This window comes from Phyllostomus discolor, chromosome 3 (genome assembly GCF_004126475.2).
Source record: "Phyllostomus discolor isolate MPI-MPIP mPhyDis1 chromosome 3, mPhyDis1.pri.v3, whole genome shotgun sequence".
NCBI classification, from domain to species: domain Eukaryota; kingdom Metazoa; phylum Chordata; class Mammalia; order Chiroptera; family Phyllostomidae; genus Phyllostomus; species Phyllostomus discolor.
In genome coordinates this window covers 212,079,405-212,100,541 of record NC_040905.2, presented here as the reverse complement: position 1 = coordinate 212,100,541, position 21,137 = coordinate 212,079,405, and the positions used below count along the sequence as shown (strand labels likewise).

The 21,137-nt window shown below is 66.2% G+C and overlaps 2 protein-coding genes across 2 annotated transcripts in view; one reads left to right on the top strand and one right to left on the bottom strand.

The window, feature by feature from the left end:
• Positions 1-7,122, top strand: part of DDX31 (DEAD-box helicase 31) — a 64,663-nt gene extending 57,541 nt beyond the window's left edge. The window contains exon 20 of the mRNA XM_028530608.2: positions 5,326-7,122. Coding sequence (XP_028386409.1) covers positions 5,326-5,500 — 175 coding nt within the window. The 3' untranslated portion in view covers positions 5,501-7,122. The remainder of the gene's footprint in view (positions 1-5,325) is intronic.
• A 3,320-nt stretch (positions 7,123-10,442) lies between these two features.
• BARHL1 (BarH like homeobox 1) lies at positions 10,443-17,593 on the bottom strand. Its single transcript, XM_028508405.2, has 3 exons — positions 16,561-17,593; positions 12,506-12,728; positions 10,443-10,737 (listed from the first exon to the last, which is right to left on the bottom strand). Exons 1-3 carry the CDS (start codon positions 17,024-17,026, stop codon positions 10,443-10,445), a joined length of 984 nt encoding a protein of 327 aa, XP_028364206.1. The 5' UTR covers positions 17,027-17,593.
• Between the last annotated feature and the right edge of the window lie 3,544 nt (positions 17,594-21,137).

Sequence of the window (21,137 nt, the reverse complement as noted above, 5' to 3'; positions counted from 1 at the left end):
CCCAGCGCCCATCTCCCTCTGCAGCCCCATTCCCGGCTCCTCTCACAATTGGCCACAGCTGCCAGATTCTGGGCAGGTGTGGCCCTGTGGTGTGGAGCCAATTGTCTCCAGGCTCTTCTGGATCTTATTACAGATCCCCATTTGAGGCTCCCCTCTCGGCTGCACCCTGTTACGCCACCCCGTGGCCAGGGCCCACCCTTGCGGCCTGCCAGGGAGTCGTGGGCGGGGGTCGCCCAGCAGGTCCGCTGTCCCGGCGGGCTTCCTGTCTGCAGACGCGGTGACGCGCCCCGTGCTGCCGCTGCAGCGGCTGGTGGTCACCGCGGGCAGGGCCGGCCGGGGCCTGGTGCTGGCGTTCTGTCCCCGGTGCTCCGGTCTCCTTCGCCGGCCCAGGGCGCAGTCGGACCAGTGCAGACACACCGAGATGTTTCCAGGGCCCGGGGCTCCTCCGGCCTAACGGCCTTGCACGTGGCATGCTCGCGCTGCAAACGCATGTTCAGGTTGGTTTCCCTTCACAGGAGCCTGCACTTGCGAGGGGGCCCTCTGACGTGTGAGGGGACCGGGCCGCCAGCGGGGTGGGGTGGGGCAGGCCTGGGATTCAGCCAGGCACTTCCAGGTTCATTCTCTGCCCTTCCCAGCGCGGCCAGCTGCTGCCGGTGTCCATGCCTGAGTCCCCACAGAACTTCCGGGAGGTTTCAGCACGTGGGCCGCGTGGTCCCCACGTCCCTGCCGTGTTTGGAGTTCTGCCTCGGCCGTCACCCATCTCTGAGGGCGCCCCGCCCCGCCCCCCGGTGCATGCCCTGCAGGCGGCAGACCCACCCGGGGCCGGGCGTGCTGTGGCCGTCACAGGCCCGTTCCTGGGCACAAGGCGGACCCTGCTCACTGCCGGTCTCCGTCCACCGGCCTCTCCCGGGCGTTGTGCTGTGACTCCCTCGCCGGGGTGGGATGCGTCCTGGGGCCCTGGAGGCTTTTCAGAAGCTGGGCTTGGTTGGATCCTCAGAAGTCACCAGAAGGTGTCCCTAGAGCAGCTGGCCCGCCTGCCGCATCTCTGCCAAAGCCGAGTCCGGAGGCTGTGACTCGGTCTCCATCCATTCACTTCCCTTCGGTGACTGGGGAAGGCGCCGCAGCCATTGCCTTTGGTGGCTGAGGTGCCGCCCGCACGGGTTGGTTCCGGACCTCAGCCGCGTGGTTGCAGTTGCACCAGAGGGCCTGCTCGTCGGTTCCTCCCCGGGTCGTCTGCTGCTCGGAGGGGCACCAGAGCCCCGCACGGACCTCGCTGCCTGCTCTTCACCTGCAGGAGCGAGCGGGAGCGCCGGGCTGGGGGTCCGCCCCGAGCCGTCCAAGGTCCTCCAGCCTGCTCGGCCGCCCGGCTGTCCCCCCGTCCGGGCGGCTCCCCTGCGGGGGCTCGGGGCCTCCCCAGGGCAGAGTGTCCCCAGCTGCAGAGGCGAGTGCCTTCCCCCAGCCCTCCCCGTCTGTTCGTCTGCCGTCCGCACACCCCACGGAAGAGAACCCCTCACCAGATCAGATAAACCAGAAGGCAAAGGCGAGGAGGCTTTGATAAGTAAATACTAAAATGCTTGATTACTTCAGCATAAGGCAAAATTGTACCATTTAGTTTTATTTCCCTAAATGAATATGCTGTTTTTTCTGATTATGAAAGTAACACTTTCATAGCAAAACTCAGGAACTAGAGAAAAAGCTTAAAGACCACCCATAAGCCAACAGTCGGAGCTGACCCTGGTGCACACTCCCCGCGCCCTCGGACACTGCGCGTGTGCGCACACAGGTCTTCATGTGTGTGTGCGTGTGTGTGTGTGTGTGGAGAGCGGACAGGTTGTGGTCTTCTAAGCTGCTTTTTTCCCCACGTGGGTTATACAACTATTACAGTGAGGACGCACTTTCTCGGGAGCTCCAGAAGTCTGAGGTTTAAGGTAACGTGGACATTGTTTTTGTGCTAAAAATACTTCGTGCACGGAGCGCGCTCCTCGCTGTGGTGAAAACTTGCGGCGCGTCGGCGAAGTGGCTGGACAGGCACAGGGAGCAAGGGGCTCCCTGTGCCTGGATCCGCAGAGCCGGTGCCTGGTGACCCCGGGTGGGGGTGCGCACTCGGGGAGCCCGTCGGAGAGGATCCGGGTGTCTGGAGAGCGAGGAGGGCAGGGAGGCTGGCAAGTCCCCGGGAGACAGACCACAGCCTGGCAGAGGCGCAGAGCCCACACACGCCCGCCCTGTGCTTGGGTTGAGAGCGTTTCATCTTCCGTCTGCACTCGGCCTCCTCGGCACTGGGCCTGAGAACAAAGGAGAAGAGGGGACGGTGCGCCGGCCAAGGGAGGTGGGTCCCGTTGGTGTGGCTGCCGTGCCAGCAGGGCTGACCCCGAGGCCTGCCCCCCGCAGGGCCTGGGTCTGGGCCCCACACTGAAAGCACTGCTGACCTCGAACACCTCGGGCTGGGGCGGGGGCCCACTCGGACATGACCCCTTGGGTGAGGTCAGACCCCTGGTGTTCCCGGTGGGGCTGTGCTTCCCGTCCACGGCTGGGAACCGGCGAACTCCGGGGCCAGCTGCAGTCCCACAGGTTTTTGCCTGCACGGGCGGCCGGCAGCCCGAGCCCCCCGCTCCTGAAGGGTCAGCCGCACGTTGACGAGAGGAAACTGATGAACTGCCGGGGACTTGGAGATCGCAACCCCAAGGCAAGCAGGGCCGTCTCCAGGACCTGCGGTCCAACGCATTTGCTGCCAGTGTGGCCCGGGAGGTCCTCACCGGCCACCCCTGTGCGCTGGCCGGTCCACCTCCACCACCGTCCCACCCCTCGGAAGTGGGTGCGTGAGGGTGAGGGGGTGGCGATCTGTCTGTCTGCTGGAGCCCGGGCTGAGCCGGCCTCTGCCTGCTGTGCGTCGTCTGTTTCATTCCCCCCCTCACCCCCGTGAGACTCCGGGTGCCGGTTCAGTCCCGTCCCCCCCAAGGCTCTGGGTGCTGGTTCAGTCCCGTCCCCCCCCCCCATAAGACTCCGGGTGCCGACTCCGGTTTAGCTGTGACAGGAGCAGTCGCTGACATGAGTGGGGGAGCTCGTGCCGGGGAGGCTATTTTGACTGAGATTTTGCATATTTTGAAGCTGGTGGTTCCATGTAAAATTATATGCATTGTGAGTAGCGGGTTCAGATGAGGGGAGAAGAGTGTTCCTTCCTGTCACAACCCCTCCACTCCGTCTGTCATGCAGCCCGGCTAAAAATAAACCGCCAGGCAGCGCCGGCAGCCTGCAGTGCGGGGCGGGTTCAGCCGTCTCCGCGGGCGGCCCGTCTCCTGCTGCCGCTGCTGCCGCCACTGAGCCACCCGGCCACCCCTGGAGGCCAGGCCTCCGCCAGGGACCCAGGCACAGCCCTGAGGGGCAGGGGCAGGTCCTGGGGCCCTGTGGGAACAGGTGGTGGGTCAGCACAGGCCTCTGAGCCAGTCCTGGTCCCTGTGTGGCCTCGGGAGAGTTGCTCGGCGTCTCTGAACCTCCGTTCCCTTGTTTCTAACCGAGATGGACCGCCGCCCACAAGCCAGCCGCCGGCCCGCCCCTCTGTGTCTTCCTCAGTCCTCCTGAGGCCCCGAGAGCTGCGTTGGGTGCACCGCCCCGTTCCCCCGCGGGCCCGCTGGGAAGGCTGGGGCGCGTGTTTGGTGTCCCTGAGCTCGTGAGCAACAGAGCCGGTTCCGATCCCTGCACCCGCGTCACCTCCTTCCCAGTCGCCCGTCCCCCCGTCGTCCTGCTGGAGCAGTCCCGTGTGACCACGGACGCCCCTCCGTGTCGGGGCAGTGGTGCTGGGCCTGGCCGTTCGAGCTGCCCTGGCATGGCCGCCGGCAGGACCGTGGTCCTGGAGCCCCTCCGGCCTGTTTGCATCGCGGTCCTCACACTCGCCGCACCCTGCTCAAGCCCCAGCTTGTCCGCACAGTGCGGGTGGTCCTCCCGCCTGCCTCGGGGGCACTGCTGGCCTCGCCGAGCCGCACCCCGCCCCACGTGCACACCCGTGTCCCAGGCTCCTGGACCTTCCGCGTCGGGTCCTCATCGTCCCGCTGCGTCCGGCCGCCTCTTCCCGGCGCAGGCTGACTGCGCGGGCCTCCCCACGGGCGGCAGTGGGAGCCGTTGTCCGACTGTCGCAGGTCTCCTGTGCAGTGTGGCTGTGACCGGGGTGGGGGGCTGTCCAGCCCGGCGTCAGCACCGTCACGGCGTGGTGCAGCCTCCGTGGAGTCCCAGCGGTCGGTCGACCTGCTCGTAATCAGGGAGGTTTTAAGGGAGCTCTGTTACGTTTGTGTTGACCACAGTGTAGTCTGGCTTGTCTTCCAATGACTACGGCGAAGAAAACGGTGCAGGTGTAGCTGGGCAGAGGCAAACATCTGCCTCTTGCAAGAACCCCGAGAACCTGTCCCCCGAAGACCCTGCCGCCTGTTGCTGAGGAATCGCCAGCGTCGCAGTGTGGGTTCAGCGGTCTCGGCGCTGCGGCCGCTGTGGTTAAACCCTGTCTCTGAAACACGGCTCTTTGGTTTGCGTGACAATGCTTCCTGAGCCCGCTGAACCAGAAGTGTGCCCTCGGACCTTCCGATCAAGTGGCGAGGTCTTTAGAGGACGGCTGCAGGCACACCTGGTGTGACTGGGCCAGGCCGGGCCGTAGGGGGCTTCCCAGACGTGCGTGTCTCCACGTTGAAGGCGAGACCCTCCGCCAGCAGCCGACTGCAATGCGCTTCCTCACGGTGACCTGGAGCTGCACCCGGACACCCCGGCCCGCGGGCCCTGGCACTGCGGCCTGGCCTGGGCGCACACCCTGGTCCGGGTGTTCCGGGTGCGGGTGTTCCCAGTTGGAGTTGTTTCCGAGAGTCCTCAGTGGGTCAGAGGTGTCGGGGCCGGGGGTGGTCCCCCAGCCGGTGCTCCGTGGCCCCTGTTGGGCAGGCCCGGCTCCGTCCCTGGGCGGCGGCCGCCCGGTGCATTGAACTGCGGGAGGCGGGAGAGCCGCCGGCCCGCTTCCCCGCGGGCGGGACGCGCCGGGGCTCCCAGGTGGGCCCCGTCCCTGGCGCACGGCTGCCTCGCGCCTCGCCTGCCGTCAGCAGCGTGCGAGTCGCTCCTCTTCCGGGGAACACAACACAGAACAAAGCCTCCCTTTTAAAAACGCCACGGTGCTTTGCCACCATTATGAAAATCTGTCACTGCCGCGTCTAATCTTCGGGCGCACGGAATATCAAAACGAGCACCGTTCGTTGAAGGGATCGCGCTTCTGCTCGCACAGAAATGTCAGCGCCGCCGGCTCGGCGCCAGCGCGCAAGAGCACTAACCGCGTCTCTCCCTCTGCTGTTCCCCCCGCAGGCCCGACCTCCGCGGGAGGACCCAGAGGAAACGCTGCCTCGCCGAAATGCTGCGCTCGGAGTACTCCAGCGGGGCGGAGGCCGACGTGGCCCTGGGCGGAGCGCGGAGCAAGCGCGCCGGGCCGGCCGCCAGCCCGGGCCCCGAGGGAGAGGGAGAGGGAGAAGGCTCCCCGTGAAGCGGAGACAAGCCCGGGAAGGCGCGCCGAGGACTCCCCACGCAGCTTTTCCAGACTCGGCCTTTCCGACTCTGCCCCCGCCTGGGGGCACCGGGTGGCCGTCCTGTGTTTGTGTTTGTCAGTCCCCGGGGCTGAGGAGCACAGCCCCTCCCTCCGGGGCGCGGAGTCCGAGGGGCAGGGAGCATAGATTATTATTATTAGCCAGTTAACCTGTATCTCATATACCGCGCCTGACCCTTTGTATCCACCCCACCGCTGCCCGCACGTAGCCTCACCGGTCGTAGTGGTGCCCGTAGTAGCCGCCGGGCCCGCGCTCACCCCCGGGGTGCCCGCCCTCGGCCCCAGCCAGGGGCCTGGCCTGAGGGAGTTGCAGTTTCGTGTCTACGCTGGCATGGGTTTTTGCCAAACAAGGAGTTGAAATCTAGATTTAAATTTGTAAGGGAACAGAAAGAACATCAGACCACTTTGTTGATGTCCAGATGCCTCACGAGCGAGACCGGAGGGGGCCTGGCGTGGGCCATAGCGACTCTGTCCCCGGCCCCAGGCTGCCCCTGCCCCATGTCACGTTCTCTCTGCCCCTCCCTGCCCGCGGGAAACTGACTCTCTCAGGCTCATTGATTTACTGGTGCCTTTCTGCTATTTGCCTTTGAATTCACCAGGCACCAGGGCCCTGAGTGCTCTCTCCAGTGGGGTTCCAGCTCGTCTCCAGGCGCCTGGGGTCTTTGTGTCTCGGCCCAGGCCACAGCCGCCCCTCCCCCAGCGTGTTTCCTGGGAGGCTTGAAAGGACCCCCAGGGCATATTGATTTCTCAATAAACGTAAGATTTGGACACGGCAGCTCAGGAGGGGCCCGAGGAGGGGCCAGGCCGCAGTGCCCACGCTGTCCCTCCCTGCTCCGTCCCTTCTCTCCCGCTCTCCCCTCCCGCCTCTCTCCCCAAGTTCCCCGTGGGGGGACAGCCGCCCCCTCCAGGGGGCCCCCCCGGACAGAACAGCTTGGTCGGGGGTCGGGTGGTGCGGCAGGGGGTTCGTGGGCCACGGGAGGGGTAGTGTCCTCACCTCTGCCCGTCTGGTCACGCTGGGCCACGTAGGCACTGAGCCCGTTCCGGAGGAGAAACAGGAATTTTGCAGAGTGGCTGTCGCAAGTTAATAGGGCCAGTTGGTGAGTTTGTAACAATAATAATAAAACCTGTAGCACACGCCACGCTGACTCCGGGCAGACCTGCCCATTCTTTCATTCTGACGTCCGGTGTGTACGGTGGTTCACACGGTCTGGACGAGACCAGGAGGGTCAGGCTGCGGACAGGACCCAGCTGTGTGAGGGACAGGATAGGTGCCCGTGGTCGGGGGGGTGGGGGGGGGTTGCTAGAGAGGGGCCTGCTCCACCCCCCACCTCAGGGTGAGCGGGGAGAGCCGGGCACGCCTGGGGAGGGCTGGCGCCGTGCCGAGTGTGCGGCTGTAACTCGGGGATCGACACGTCCACTGCTTTTGCTGACACGGAGTGAGGGTTTCTCGTCGTGGTAGAACCAGCCTGTTACCCCCAGTTAATAAAGAAACACGGATTTAGCAGATTTAGGGTTCATATTATCGAAGTTTAAATAACCTTAAAATAAATCTCTTTCTCTCTCATTATGGCTCTCGGCAGATTATCTGTTTCAGGCACCAGTTAGGCGAAGCTTCCGCCTAATCCCACGGCACACGTCCTGATTTCGTGTGTGTTCTGTCGTGCTTCCCCCCCCCCCCCCCCGTTCCCCCAAACTTACCCGACCCTCGTATTTCAAGTCCCAGAGAGTTTGGACATCCCACGGTGGTGCAGGCCCAAACCTTCCCCTCGTGGGCCCGTGGGAGAAGGGTGGGGTGCCTCCTGGAGTGCCCTTCACGGGTTCCCATGGGGCGGGGGGGGGGGGGGCCTGGGGGCCTGGTCCTCCAGCGCTGAAGGGCAAAGAGGGAGGCGGTCAGCCCTGAAGCAGGTGGACCGGCCACTTCCCCTCCGGAAGAAAAGACCCAAGCGGCTCTCGGCAGGGGAGAGGGGAAGGGCGTGTTGATGCAGTCCACTGGGCTCCTTTGGGTTTCTTTCTTGCCCTAGTGGGGGGGGGGTGAGTCAATGGGAAGGTGCACACCGTCCCCACCGCACAGACCACCCAGCGGCCCTCAGCCGGAAGTCAGCAGAGCCGGCCGTCGGAACCCAGCCGTGGCTTCCAGGAGAAAGACGCATAGTAAGGCTTTTCCCGCTGAGGCCGCCCCATGCGAAAAGAGCCCTTATGTGATCTCGTTAAATGGTCCGCTGGGCCGTCACCCCTCCTCCCAATCCACCCCACCCTAGGGCACTCAGAGAGGGGGCACCGGGGCCCCCTTAAAATCAGCCCACTTCCCAGAAAGCGCCCCCAGCCTTGCTTCCAGGCTCGAAGGGGAATCTAAACTTTTGAACTCTGTTGCGCTCCCCTGTGGAGTCGAGAGTCGGGGAGTGGGGGGGGGGGGGAGGCAGGGGCCAGGGAGCAAAGCGGGAACCGGAGAAAGCCGGCTCTGTGCCTCTCCTATTGTTCTCGCTGGGGGGTCTGACTTTGGTGGGGGTGGGGGATCTTCTCTATTTTAAAGAAGGGTCCACCCCGCGCCAGGGGCGGGAACTGAAACTAATTTCACCTGCTGCTGCGGGGAAGCAGAACCCACCTCCCCGTAACGGTTGCCAGGTTATTATTACTGACGGGGAGTGCGGGGCAGTTGGAAATATCGTAATTAGAGGCTTGTCGGGAAGCCTTGTTCTTCATTAGTGTACGAGACGGAGCCGCCGCCGCGGTACAAGGACGGCGACATCGTCGGGGAGGTGTCTGCGGTTTGCGCTGTGCTGTGTAAACGCGGGAGCCGCGCCGCGGCCCGCCTCCTGCACCCGCACAGAATGAGAACCACACCGGTGCAAGTTGTCCTTTGATAGGTTTTTAATATGATTTTAAAGAGTTTTGTTTGGTCTCATTCTTATTCAATGAGATTAATTTAAAGCACTTATCCCCTGGGTTTAAGTCAATCCGTGTAGGATTGGGGCAGGGTTTGTTGTGCGGGGGGTTTTGTTTGCAGGAGGCTCTGCGAGACTCCGTTCCCACTTCATTAACCCTGAGTTGGGGACAGTCCCTCCCGGCCCCCACCACAGCCAGAGCCGGGGATTTACCAGCCCCCATTCACATGCAAAAGACCCCGAAAGCCGAAGGGCTCCTTGACTTAATTAGCTGCTGTGCACTTTGCAAAATCAGGATAATGCCCTCGCCGTCCCAGAAAGAAAAGTCCGGGGTGGGTGGAGGGGTGGGGTGGGGTGGGGGTGGGGAGGAGACGGAGCGGGCCGGTGCGGGGTGCAGGTCAAACGGACCACCACCTCTTGCTCTCCCAGAGCCATCCTGCCACCAAGGGTGGGGGGACTGGCCTGTTGAGCCCCCAGACTTGCCCTGGGCGTGTCTTCAGTCCGAGGCCCTTGAGCTGCAGGTGGTGCGGCCAGGGAGCCGGGGCACCTGCACCACACCCCCACAGAGGGAGTGCCCTCGGGGGCCACCTCGGCCAGGACGGTGAACGGGAAGCCTGGAGTCTGCCTCCGGAGTTCAGCCCCTGGGATCCTGGAGCCCCGGGCTGGGCCCGGGGCCCGGGGCCTGGGGCCGACGACGGAGTTCAGCCTCCTCTGCGTCTGGTCTCCTACATACTCCAGGGGAACGGGCTCCGAGGCTGGAGACACGGGAGTGGGGGGACCCAGTGCGGCATCCGGTTCCCAGAGAAGTCTCCTCGGGTCCGCAGAGCGCGGGCCCGGAGCCACGCCGGCGCCGGCGAGCGGCCGGGGCGCGGGCGGAGGGGCCGGCGGGGGAGTAGCCTCGGAGCCCATCTGTCGGCCCCGCGCGTGGCCGGCCGGTCACCAGCTGCCGGCGCCCTTGTCGCGGCCAGATGAGCCGGCTCAGCGAGGGCATCGCAGCCCGGCCCGCAGCCGAGCGGGCCCGGCCGCTGACCCCCACCCCGGCCCCCGGGACCGGCTGCGAGCGGCAGGGGCCCAGCTGGAGAGGACGGGGGCGGGGGTGGGGGCAGGCGGGGAGCGGCGGGCTGGCCTCATTGTGGAGAGGGGAAGGCGGCGGCCAGCCGCCCGGTGGGGGCCCCTGCGCACGGCCGCAGCGCCCAAGGGGAGAGGGGCGCACAAAGTGTCCTCGCTGCGGCGGAAGGAGACTGAGTCCCCCACCGCGGCGGAAGGACACTGAGTCCCCGGAGGGAAAGTGGGGCTCACAGAGATGGCAAACAAGGGCGGAGCGCGGACAGGCGCCTGGTCATTTGTAAGAAGTTTATTTCGACATTTAAAAAAGAGAGAGAGAGAACCCGAGGGGCCTGGCTGCCTCCCTCCAGAGGCCTGGGGTCGGGGTGGGGGTCAGGCCCCCTGGGCCCCTTCCTGCCCTGCCTGGGAGGGGGGCGGGCACAGGCCACAGACTCACTGATTCACGGACACAGTCACGGGCTCATGGGTCACGAATAAATAACTTCATGTACACTTTGCACACCGTATGTACAGCTCCGCGCCGGCCGGGGCGCCGGGACTGGGGCGCCACGCTCCCCGCCCCCCCGGCCAGGGGTTCGGGGAGGGGTTCGGTGCACAGCTAGGGCGTGGAGGGGGAGGGAGCGAGTGCAGCCTGGGGTCGCCCCCGCCTGCTTCCGGGAGGGGCGAGGGGGTGCCTTGGGAGCCGGCAGTGGGGTGTCCCGTATGTACATCCGCGGTTGGAAGTGGCTCCGGGTGGACTGGCCGGGAGGGAGGACGCGGAGGGCCGTTAGGGAGACTCGGTCCGGGGGCGGGGTCTCAGTAGACTGGGCATCTGGCCCTTGTGCGGACACCGGCTGCAGAGCCGGACAGAGGCCCCGGGGATGGGCGTTCACCCCGTGCCCTCCGGGAAGCAGGCGGCCGGGGCGGGCGCGCAGCCCCGCGGGGCGGCGGGCGCTTCACCGGGGCTGCGCGGCGCGCGGCAGGACGCCGGCCAGCGGGGGCAGCGGCGGGGGCGGCTCGCTGGCGCCCTGGAGTCCGTGGATGAGGATGCGGGGCACCAGGGGTCTCTGCAGGGCGGGCGGCGGCGCGCTGGGCCCGCGGTACAGATACAGCGCGGCGCCGGGATCCAGGTTGGAAACAAGACTCTGCGGGTAGAAATAAGGCGACGGGAACATCCGCTGGAGCGCCGAGTAATTGCCTGCCTCCGCCAGCAGCTCCAGCCCGACGGCCGTCTGTCGCTTCCATTTGGTCCTGCGGAACCGAAATAAATGCGCGCGCCGGGGTCAGGGCTGCAGTGCCCAGGGACCCCGGCCCCTCAGAGTGCTAGGCCCGGGGCACCTGCGGGAGGCCCAGCCGACCGCGCCAGTGCGTTGATAACAGGGCGCAGTCATTGCCTCGTTCAAACTTCCCCCGGCCTTCCACAGCCTTTCATCCCCATTTGACAGATAAGGAAACTGAGGCGTGGGCCATTTTTCCAGGTGGTCTCTCCATAGTGGTAGAGCCGGGGTTCTAAGCCAGGCTTCCTGACCCCGATACCCTGACCCTAACCGGGAACACTCTGCTGGGGGGGTGGGCCGCAGGCGGGGACCTTGGAGCTGCTGTTGGAGCTCCGCCCACCTGTCTGTCCGGGGGGAGGGGGGCGAGATCGCCCTGGAGAGGACAGTGGCGGGGGGGAGGGGAGTCAGTGAGGTGGTCCCAGAAAGGGACGCTGTTGCTTCTCCCAGAGGCACCCTGCGAGCGGTGCCGCAGCACCGTCCAGGTTCCCAGTCAGTGGCCCTTGGGCGGAGGCGCTCCGGGGAGATGGCAGATAGAGAAGGCACACGCGAGCAAACCCGCTCCGCAGGCACCCAGGCCCGAGGCCGGGGGCGAGCCCTGCAGCCCGCCGGCACGGAGGCCCGGAGGCTCAGGCAGGGTGCCCGCGGGAGTTGGAGAGGGCAAGGAAGTCGAGGCCCGCTCCTTGTCAGAGCTGCGGCCTGGACCCCTCGGTGTAACTGGCCGGGGCGCTGGGCCGGTCCCACCGAGCTGGGCTCAGCCACACCAACCCCGTTTCCCTGTCTGAATTATTCATCGTCATCATAATTGTGTAATTACTGTAACGGGCCTTAATTATTGATGCCCGGAGCAGTAATCGATATTTATTATTAATGGGCCGCCGTGTTGTGAGGCTTGTTTATGGGAGGCACCAGTCCGGCCTCCACGAAGAACATGGGAGAGACCGTGGGCGCAAGTGTGTCTGAGGGTGCGAGTTGTGTCGGTGTGAGTGCATGTGTGTGTGTGTGGCTGCGGGTGGAGTGTGTGGGTGTGTTTGTGTCTGTGTGTTTGCATGCGCATCTTCGTCCCGTGAGTGTGTCGGGGAGGGAGATGGGAAAACAGCGGGTTCCAGACCAGCGCTCAGCACCCACTTCCCGGGTCTCTGGTCCCGCGGTCCCCAGAGCGCCGGGGCGGGCCCCTGCCCTCCTCCGTCTCGGCGCTAGAAAGGCCGAGGGGGCCAGGAAGGAGCAGGTAGCGCACAGAGCCTCCCCCGCCCCCAGCAGCTGCGCGGGCTGGCCTACTACTGCTACACTCCCCCTCACAGCCCTGCCGCCCTCCCCCAAAGACACAGGCCCCACCCCTCCCCTGGCCTGGGGCTTCCACTGGGAGAACTGGGCGGCCCCGGACTGGAGCTAGGGCTGGTCCAGCTCAGGGTGGGGGGTGGGGGAGGGAGGACCTGGCTGGGATAGGGCAGGCCTGGGGCGGACCGCCCATGGCCCCCGCGTCCGTCTGTCCACCAGTCCGGGAGCGGGAACAACTGGGTTACTAGAGACAGAGTCCAGGGCTGTCTTTCTCCCTCATCGTGATCGTGGGGCAAAGCCTCCTCTCCTGGGGCCTCAGTTTCCCCACTTTTACAGGATGGAGAAAGCGCAGGGGCCCTCCCTGAGCGCCAGGCCGTAGACGGGTTTCCACCCAGAGCGGATGGGACAGGAGAGGCGGCCCTTTCCTTCCGCCCTCCCCCCACCGCCCCGCCACAGCGGGGCCTCACCTGCGGTTCTGGTACCAGGTCTTGACCTGCGTGTCGGTGAGGTTGAGCGAGGCGGCAAGCTCCATCCGGTCCTGCACGCTCAGGTACTTCTGCCGCTCGAAGCTGCGCTCCAGCTGCGCCAGCTGATGGTCGGTGAAGGCGGTGCGCGCCTTGCGGGGCTTCTTCAGGCGCACCGGGGGGCTGTCCCGCGAGCTGGAGATCTCGCGGTCACCCTCCTCCTTCACTGCGGAGACACAGCGGCCCGTCAGCTCCGGGCCTCGCCACCCGCCCGCCCGTCCGTCCCAAGCCTGCCCGTCTTGGCGGGCAGCTGCTAGCCCGCCAAGGCCGGGTAAACTCGGCTCCGGACAAGCACGGCTCCGGCGGCGGCGGTGGCCCCACCACACTCAGGGGCTGCAGGAAAGCCGCCAGGAGCACGGACCACAGGGGCCCCGGGCCGAGAAGGACCGACACCACCTCCGGGAGAAATAACCCGACGCCGAGAGCTCTCAGCCCACCTTCCCTACGCCGCGCTCCCCGGAGGAATACACCGAGCAACCGGCTGAACTCGAGGCAGGAGGGGACCCAGGGGTGCCAGCCGGGTGGGCTGCGCCGGTGCGTGCTCAGGGGTGTGGACCTGTGCTCTGCATCTGCGCCCGGCTCCTCCGGCCGAGCGTGGGCCGGGAAAGGGGGCAGCCGAGCGCCGGAGTCCAGGGAGAAAAACCCGCGTGGAGGGACGAAAAGCTGGGCACCCCAGGGCGAGCCGTTGTCCGGAAGAATAACGTGCCCACACCTCTCCTGGCCCCTCTGTGGACGCAGCTCTGGAAGGACGCTTGGCCCCAGTTCCGAAACCGCCACAGAGCCCGGCACCCGGAGGCCGGCGCGAGGGTGCGGCGGACCTGGGAACGGCGCTCAGCGCTCGGAGAAAGGAGCAACGCCTTTGCCCCTCGCCGGGGTCTGCTTCCTTGTCGCCACGACGCCCACGGTGGCTCCCGCTAACGCCGCGCTGCGGCCCTGAGGTCCCCCTGGGTCCCCACTCCTCAGGCCCAGGGGTCGGACCCCACAGGGCGGTTGCTTCTTACCGAACACTTTGGATTGTGGTTGACGGCCCGGGAGCCCAGACATGATCAAACGCGCTCGGTGTTCTCCCCTCTCTCTCCCTCCCCCCGAAAGCGGTGACAGAACCAGAGAGACCCCTTCCCCCAAATTGGCGCCTGGCTGGGGCCTCCCCCACTCCTATTCTCTGGGTGTTTCCCTTTCTGGTGAGTGTCATTGTCCGTGGCGTTTGCAGCTGACAGGGTTCAGCTGAACGTGAGTTGATTTCTCTCTGTAGGAAACAATAATCCGGTTAATTGAGCCACTAGGGAGTGAGACTTTTCAACCGGAAAGGCAGCGGTTTGCAGCCGGGAGGGCGTGGGCTCCGTGTGCACCGAGGCAGGCTAGCCGGCAGGGCACCTCTGGGGAGAGGCCGCCTCCTCCACACCGGCGCCCGGCAGGCGCCCTGCCTGCCCGGCTCGGGCCACCTCGGCAGGTGTGCTGGGGTGGAGAGGACCGGTCCTGCCTGTGCCGGCAGGGAAAGTTTAATCGAGTGCAAGGAAATGAGGAGCCGAACCCCAGCCTTGATGTCATGGAGACCTCACACTGTGACCTACCGGTTCCGCGGGCTGTGAAAATCCCCGCTTCTCGGGGCTGAGGCCAGAGGTGGGGGTGGAGGAGTGGAGTGGGGGTGTCCGAAAGACAGGGGACTTTTCTCTAATCCCTCTCTGGCGCCGGCTGGAGCCTCCCAGGCGCCCTCAGGGCCACTGCCCCTGGTCCAGAGCAAGGCCCCACGGGCAGAGATGCCCTGACCCGCCTGCTTGGAGCAAAGGGCCGGTTCGGCTTCTCAGCAGACCGGCGTCGGCTGGAGCCTCTCCGGAGCCAGGGCGGCCAGGGCAGACACCATACTGCTGCTCTGGCTCTAGCGTCTCCAAACGTCCTCTGCGGGGGCCTCTGACACCAGGGGCTCGGGGCCGACTGACCGTCCCTCCCGGCCTTCCTCGGAGGAAATGACTCAGCACGGGCGGTGGATGGGGAGATGCCTGCCCCCCGGCCGGCTTGGTGTGTCTGTCTCCCCGCCGGCCCTCCTAACTCGGCCCTGAGCCGGTCGCCTCCACGTTTGAGGACTCGGGGGCGGATGTCCCCACTCCCCTTTCGCCCGCCGCTCTGAGAGCAGAGTCGGCACCGCCTGCGGGTGGGTGTGGGGGAGACCTTCCACCCTCCACCACTCCAAACCTATTTAAGTGAGATGTGGACCGCCAGCCCTCCTTACATCCCCGACCGGATATCATCGGGGACGGCAGAGGGAAATGGATATTCCGATGATCTTAAACGAAACCTCTCCTCAGGACCCCAGCTAAAAGGAGATGAGGGCCAGCTTCTCTCACCGCCAGCGGCACCACCACCAGCGTGCGACGCGGGGACTCTTGCCCCCCGCTGGAGCCACAAAGCTGGGGTGTGTGGAGAGTTACGCGCAATAGAGCAGTGCTACACACACACACACACACACACACAGGCCAGTGCCGCTTCCCCGCGCCCTTCCCCTGCACCTAGCTTCCTCCGGGGCGGGCTTCCCCTGCCTCTGTAAACGGCCCCCAGAGAGAAGCGGGCGTTTCCGGGCCGAGTGCCGCCGGCCCTCCTTCCTGGGCACTTCCCGAGCCCGACCTGCCCGCGTTCTAGGTGCTGCCGGCCCGGCGAGGCCGGGGCGGCTGGGGGCGCGCGGGCAGCCAGGTGCGCAGAGGAGCCCCAGAAGGATTTCAGTGTGAGGTCAGGGCGTGCCCGCACGTGCACTCGTGGCTGGAAGGAGAGGGTTGAACGCCGCGCCTCCCTGCTTTTTCAGGAAGACTGAGTGCAGACAGGGGCCCGGAGGTGAGGGGCTCCGCCGAGACGGGAAAGCCGGAGCCATACAGGGGAGTTCTGTCTGATGCACGGGGCTCGGGGATGAGTTACGCGAGACGGGAAGAGCTCCGAAGAGCCTCTGGCGGCCCTGTTTTCGCCTGGATGGGGACGCCGGCTCCCTCCATCGGAGCCCTGACACGGCCCCGACTCTGGCCTCCCGGCTTCTTCCCAGAAAGAGCTCAGCCCCTGCGGCCTCACCAGTGAGCTCAAGTCCAGGCGGTTCCCGGGGACCAGAAATAACATTGGGGCGCTCCTTCCTTTCCCCCCTGCCTTCTTCGTTTTCCTCCTCCTCTCTCTCCTCCACCCCACGCCGTCCCCTCAGTCTCGCCCTCGGCTCCCTGGTTAACACGGATGAAAAGGGGAGCAACAAGGAGATGGCTCACGGAGGTGGCAGGCAGGCGAAGGGCCAATGACCCCCACGTAGGGGAGTGGGGCTGCCCCCTGGGGTCCCACAATACCGGAAATCGATTGCTCAATTCTCTTAAAAACCAAATTCAGTGAGAGCTCCTGGGCGGGTGCAGGGTCCCCTCCCGACCCGACGGCCACCTGCCTGCGGTTTCTGCTTCGAAGCGAGAGCTCCTTCTGCGGGACTCCTGGGCCCGGGGCGCCCCGGGCCCAACAGGGTGCGAAGCCCAGGCCCTCGTCCCCTCTGGGTATTCAGGTTAAAGGCTGGAACATTCTGACTGTTCTCAGCGCTCCTGCTGAAATTTTCTGCTAGGTTTTCACTCTTATAAAAAAAAAAAACAGGGTGGGGGGAGCCTCCCAGCAGAGCCCTTTGGGTCCTCCGTTGCTTCCTGGAGGTCTTTGCTCAGTCACAGGCTCAGCCAGACAGGAGCCTGCTCCTGCCCACCGCTACCCCTGGAAGGGGAGACCCAGCGGAAGTTTGGAAAGTTTGCTTTGTGCATTCTGGGGACCCTCTCCGGGGGCACAGAGCCACCCTCTCCCCACTCTCTCCGCCGGACTCTTTGTTGCTCCGAGGCATCGCCACGGGCGGTCGGGAGGCTCAGACCAGACCGGCGGCTCAGCGGGGCCCGGGGGGAGCTCCGAGCCCGCTGTGTGCATGTCCCCGAGCGCGTGCCCTTGAGTGTCACTGCCAGTTTGTGGAAATGCAGTGTCCCCCAAGTTTCCATCTCCCCTTTCCTTACCTTTATACTCGGAGTCTGACGAGGCGTTGCTGCCACTTTTGTCCAGCTTGTCTCTAAAGTCCTCCCCGGCCTTGGCCGCCAGACGGCCCCCCGGCTCAGGGGCTGCCGGCTGCCCGCTGCTGGAATAGGGCGCACAGGCTGCCAGGGGCTTGCAGTCGGCCAGGATGTCCCTGATCAGAAAGGAGGAGGTCACTGTGCGCGACTGGGCCGGGGCCGAGAGCTGCCCGGGCTGCAGGTGGGAGTCCAAAGCGGGGCCCGGCGCCCCGCCAGGCCGCGGGGCGCCCGTCTCCAGACAGTCCCTGCCCGGGGAGGCCGGCGAAGAGCAGTCGCTGCTGCTTTCGGAGCGCGGACTCAGCTCCAGGGGCGATCGGCAGTCCCCAAGCAAGGGGTCCCCCTTGGGAAGGGCGGGGCTGCCCGCTCGGTGGGAGAGGATGGAGTCGATCCCAAAGCCATTGGAGCCTTCCATAGCCAAGCTGCGACCTGTCCTCTCCAACAGCTCCCCACCCACCCCCAGCCCCAGCCGCCGCTGCCCCTGCCCCTAGCTGCGGGCTGGCATGGGGAAGGCGGGCAGGGAGCCTGCGGGCACCTTGGATAGAGTTCAGCCTTGGGGGAGCCCAGCAGCTCTGGGCCAACCTCCTCTGCGCATTAGATCCAAAAGGGCTCAGCGCGTCTTCTGCAGCACCGCGCCGAGCCGCCGAGCCGAGGGGGGGTGGTGGGAGTGTCAGGGAGGGATGGGAGGGAGGGTGCGCCAAGTTGGGGAGAGCAAAGGGGGAGACGGACGGCCTGAGCGCTCCTTTGGCACCGAAGAGACGCGAGGATGTTGGAATCTAAATGCAGAACGGCTTCTAAAAATCCAAACCGCACGCTTCCTCCAGGCAAGCGGTGGCCGAAGGCGGAGGGGTCGGCCCCGCGGATGGCAGCGGGCTACCCGCGGACGGAACGAAGCGCACCTGGTGGCGTCAGCACCGCGGATAGCGGCGGCGGCGGCGGCGGCGGCCCGCGGCGCATGACGCCTCACCTGGCCGGGGAGGCCCTCTCTCCGCGCTCCCTGCGCTCCGGGGGCCGGTCAGCACCGCGGACAGCGCCTCCCGGCTCGGCGGCTGCAGCCGGTGCTCCGCGCGCGCCTTCGCCTCCCCCCCTTCCTTTAAAAAATGAACTTGTGTCACTTTTACTTCGGGGCTGGGGTTTTTTTTTTGTTTGTTTCTTTTTTTTTCGTTATGTTGTGTGTGTGTGTGCGTTTTTTTTTTTAAAGGGGACTCGCCCACGTGTCCCCGGAGTGATGGCGCTGATTGGCTCTGGACGATTTTGGGGGTGATGTCACAGCTCCGCAAGCCGCTGCCCGATTCCCTTTCAGTTTGATTAAAAGAGACACTGAATTAATTACAGCACAGACCCAACTGTTTACCGGCGATTTCCACACGGTTTGCTTTCATTAGGCCGGTGATGAGGCTCCTAATGAGGGTGATTAGCCGAGGGGGGGTGGGGGGGACGGGCTGGCAGGGAGGGGTCCGGCGCCGGCTGCCGCTGCCGGCGGCTCGGCATGCGAGGTTTTTAAAGTTTCCCCGACCCTCTCCCACAATTATTCGGGTTATTCGTCCGCGGGGCCGTCACAGATCCGTTTTCTCGCCACCGCCCTCCCGGTTTTTCCTCCTCCAGCAACAAGAAAGGGGCTCAGCTCCGCGCAGAAAGAAGTGTGTGTGTGTGTGGGGGGGTGAGGCCCTGTCCTGCGTGGGGAAGAGATTTTAATTTAAGTCGCACTGTTTTCCGGCCTTTCCCCTGGGTTCTAGATGTTTCCCGTGCAGGGCGAGCCGCAGCCCTCTCCGCGGTCTTAGGGCCCGCGGCCTGGGCAGCGAGCAGGTGGGGAGGCCTGGCGTCCGCCCCGAGAAGGGACCGGGCGGCGGCTTCCCTGAGGGGCGAGGGTGCAGAAATTGGGCGGGTCGTGTCTGGGACATTGGGGGGACCCTGGGACGTCCGTGCGGCCCGAGGGAAGGCGGCAGGGACCCCCGCCCAGTCGACGGCGCCCCGGTGGCTCGCTCTTGGCGGCGGCGTTTCTGTGCCTCTGAGCGGGCGCGCCCCGGCTTCCGAGGGCGGGCGGAGGAGACGTGTGCGAACCGCCTCGGCTTCCGCGCGGAGCCGCAGCTCGCCGGCCCGGGGTGTATGGTCAAGGCAGCGCTGGAAATACATGCTTTTCCTGGCGAGTAACCCGCCCCCGTGCCCGCCCGACCCCTCCGCGGTCCGGCTCTCCGGTTCGCGGCCCCGGCGCGGCGGGCCGATCTGACGCGCGCCTCGGACCCTGGGGTGCAGATCGGGTCTGAGGTTCAAGGACCGAACGTGAGGACCCCGCGGGCCGGCAGTGCGGCCCGTGCGCCCGAGGCGTCCTCCGCCGCCCCAGGCCCGGAGCCCAGGCCTTCCAAAGCGGGCCAGAGCGCTGTCCCCTCCCCACCGGCCCTCGGAAACCACCCCGGCCCGAGTCGGGCTCAGCGTGCGAGGCCGCCGCGGAAGAGTGAGGCGCCCACATCCCCCCAAGCCCGAGACCTCGCCCGGGGAAGCCCGGCGCAACCGGCTGAGCAGAAACTTTCTTCCCCCTCGGGCGAGGGCGGCGGTGGCCTCCCGCCGCTCCCCGCGTTCTCCCCCTGCGCCCGCCGGCAGATTGGAAGCGGCCTGCCGCCGGCCGAGCTGGGGGAGAGGCCGAGTGAGTCCCCGGGGACGGCGGTCCCGGCTCGGCTGCAAGCTGTCGAGGAGGCGGGAGGGCGGGCGCGGAGGGGCCATGAGCGGACAGACCCCCGCCCTGACTCGGTGGCCGCCTCCCGAGGTGGGGCTGAGCCCCGCGGTCATGCTTTCTTGTGCGGTGGGAAGGGAGGGGTCATCAGTCATGGGGCCCTTCCCGGCCAGACTGCAGCTTGGGTCGAGTTCCCAGGTCTGGGCGCCCCCCTCCACTCTCTCACCCCACCCCTGCTTCTCGGGCCTGCACCCGCATCTCCAGAGGAACCCCATCTCCGCCGGAGCACCCGAGGTCCCGACTCGGGTCAACAGGACTCCCCTCCTGGTCCTGTTCCGGCCCCTGCGGCTCCCAGGCCAGGATCCGCGGGGCCCTCGGCGCCCTGCGGCCCGCGGGCTGACAGACACCAGACAGCGCAGGGTGTAGGGCGTGGGTGTGGGTCCCGGACCCAGCGAAGGCGAGGCCTCGGGCGCTGCGGGGCGCTGCGGGGACCCGAGCGCGGCTGGCGAGTGCGCTCCGCCGGCGAGGAGCGGCGGGAGGAAGCGAACCTCTCGCGGTTGAAAAGCACAGCCCGGCCCGCAGCCCCGGCCGCCCTCGCCGGCTCATCCGAGCGTCTTCTTCGGGCCCCGAGTATTCAGCAGGTTGCTGGCGCGCCATCCTTAGTCCTGAATGATCGCCTCTATTAGAATATAAAACATTCTAGGAGAGTTGTTCCTCTCGGAATTTACTGGCGGATTCCGCCCTGTCTCACATTTTATTCCAGTTTGGGGATTTCCAGCCCCACCACCCGCCTCCTCTTTCCTCTTCCCTTCACCACCTGGCTGGTTCTTGCCTCTTGGCTGGTCCACAGCCTGAGGGGTTTGTGTGGGCTCACCTGGGCTCCGGTGTGGCTGAGAGCAGCCCAGGAATCGGCATTTTACTAGGCACCCAGGGGATGGGGTGGGGGTCCGTCCCTCCCTTTGGGAGAGGAGGCCGGCGGGTCCTGGAGGGGCAGAAGGGCCGTGAGGCCCTCACAGCGGGCCCCGAAGGCTGGTAGGTTGGTCACCCAGCCTCTCAGGGCTCCGTATAGGCAGCAGGAGGGGGACCTCTCTCCTCCTCCCCAGCCTCGGGCCCCTGCCCTTGGCCTTCTTGGCCCCTCCCTGGGGAGGACGCCGGGCCTGGTGGGGTCCTCAGGGGAAGGAAGGGGAATCAGTGTGACTCGGGCGTTTCCGGGAACAACCAGGCCGCCAGGACCAGCGCCCAGGCCCTTTCCAGGACGCTCACCCCTTTTCCCCAGCCTCTGACTTCCTCTCTGCACACTAGCCCGCGGCCCAGCCCCTGCCCATCATCCTTTGCAATTGCTCTTTTCAACCTTCAGCTTCTCGGGGACTGAAGGCCCCCGAAGGCCCCACCCCCAGACATACCCTCAGGGTGGATGCACAGCAGGGGCCCTTCCCCGGGGGAAGGGGGAGGCTGCACTGAGGGTCCCTAGGGAGGCCCGGCCCTGCCCCACCCTCCACAGCCTGCGTCTCTCGCCGAGACCTCAGCTTTCCCTTTAGGCCCAAGATGTTCACGTCCGAGGTTGGTGGCCGGGGGCCAGGGCGGGAGCGGCCCCTGGACTGGGAGGAAGCGGCCCAGCTGTGGAGTCACACCCTCCGCACCCGCACCCGGGGCTCTTTCCTGGCTGGGGCCTGGCTCCAGGTCCTGAGTGGGCCTGTGCCTGCACCTTCGGCCGGGCCCTGCTTCCTTCCAGCCCCGCCTCCCTCCCACAGGGGTTGTGGGGGGGGTTCCCTCGATGAGGCTGCTTTGGGCCGGTTTGCTCGCCCACACGGCTCAGCAGGCAGAGCCAGTGGGAAGATGTGCTCCCAGGTTTCCGAGA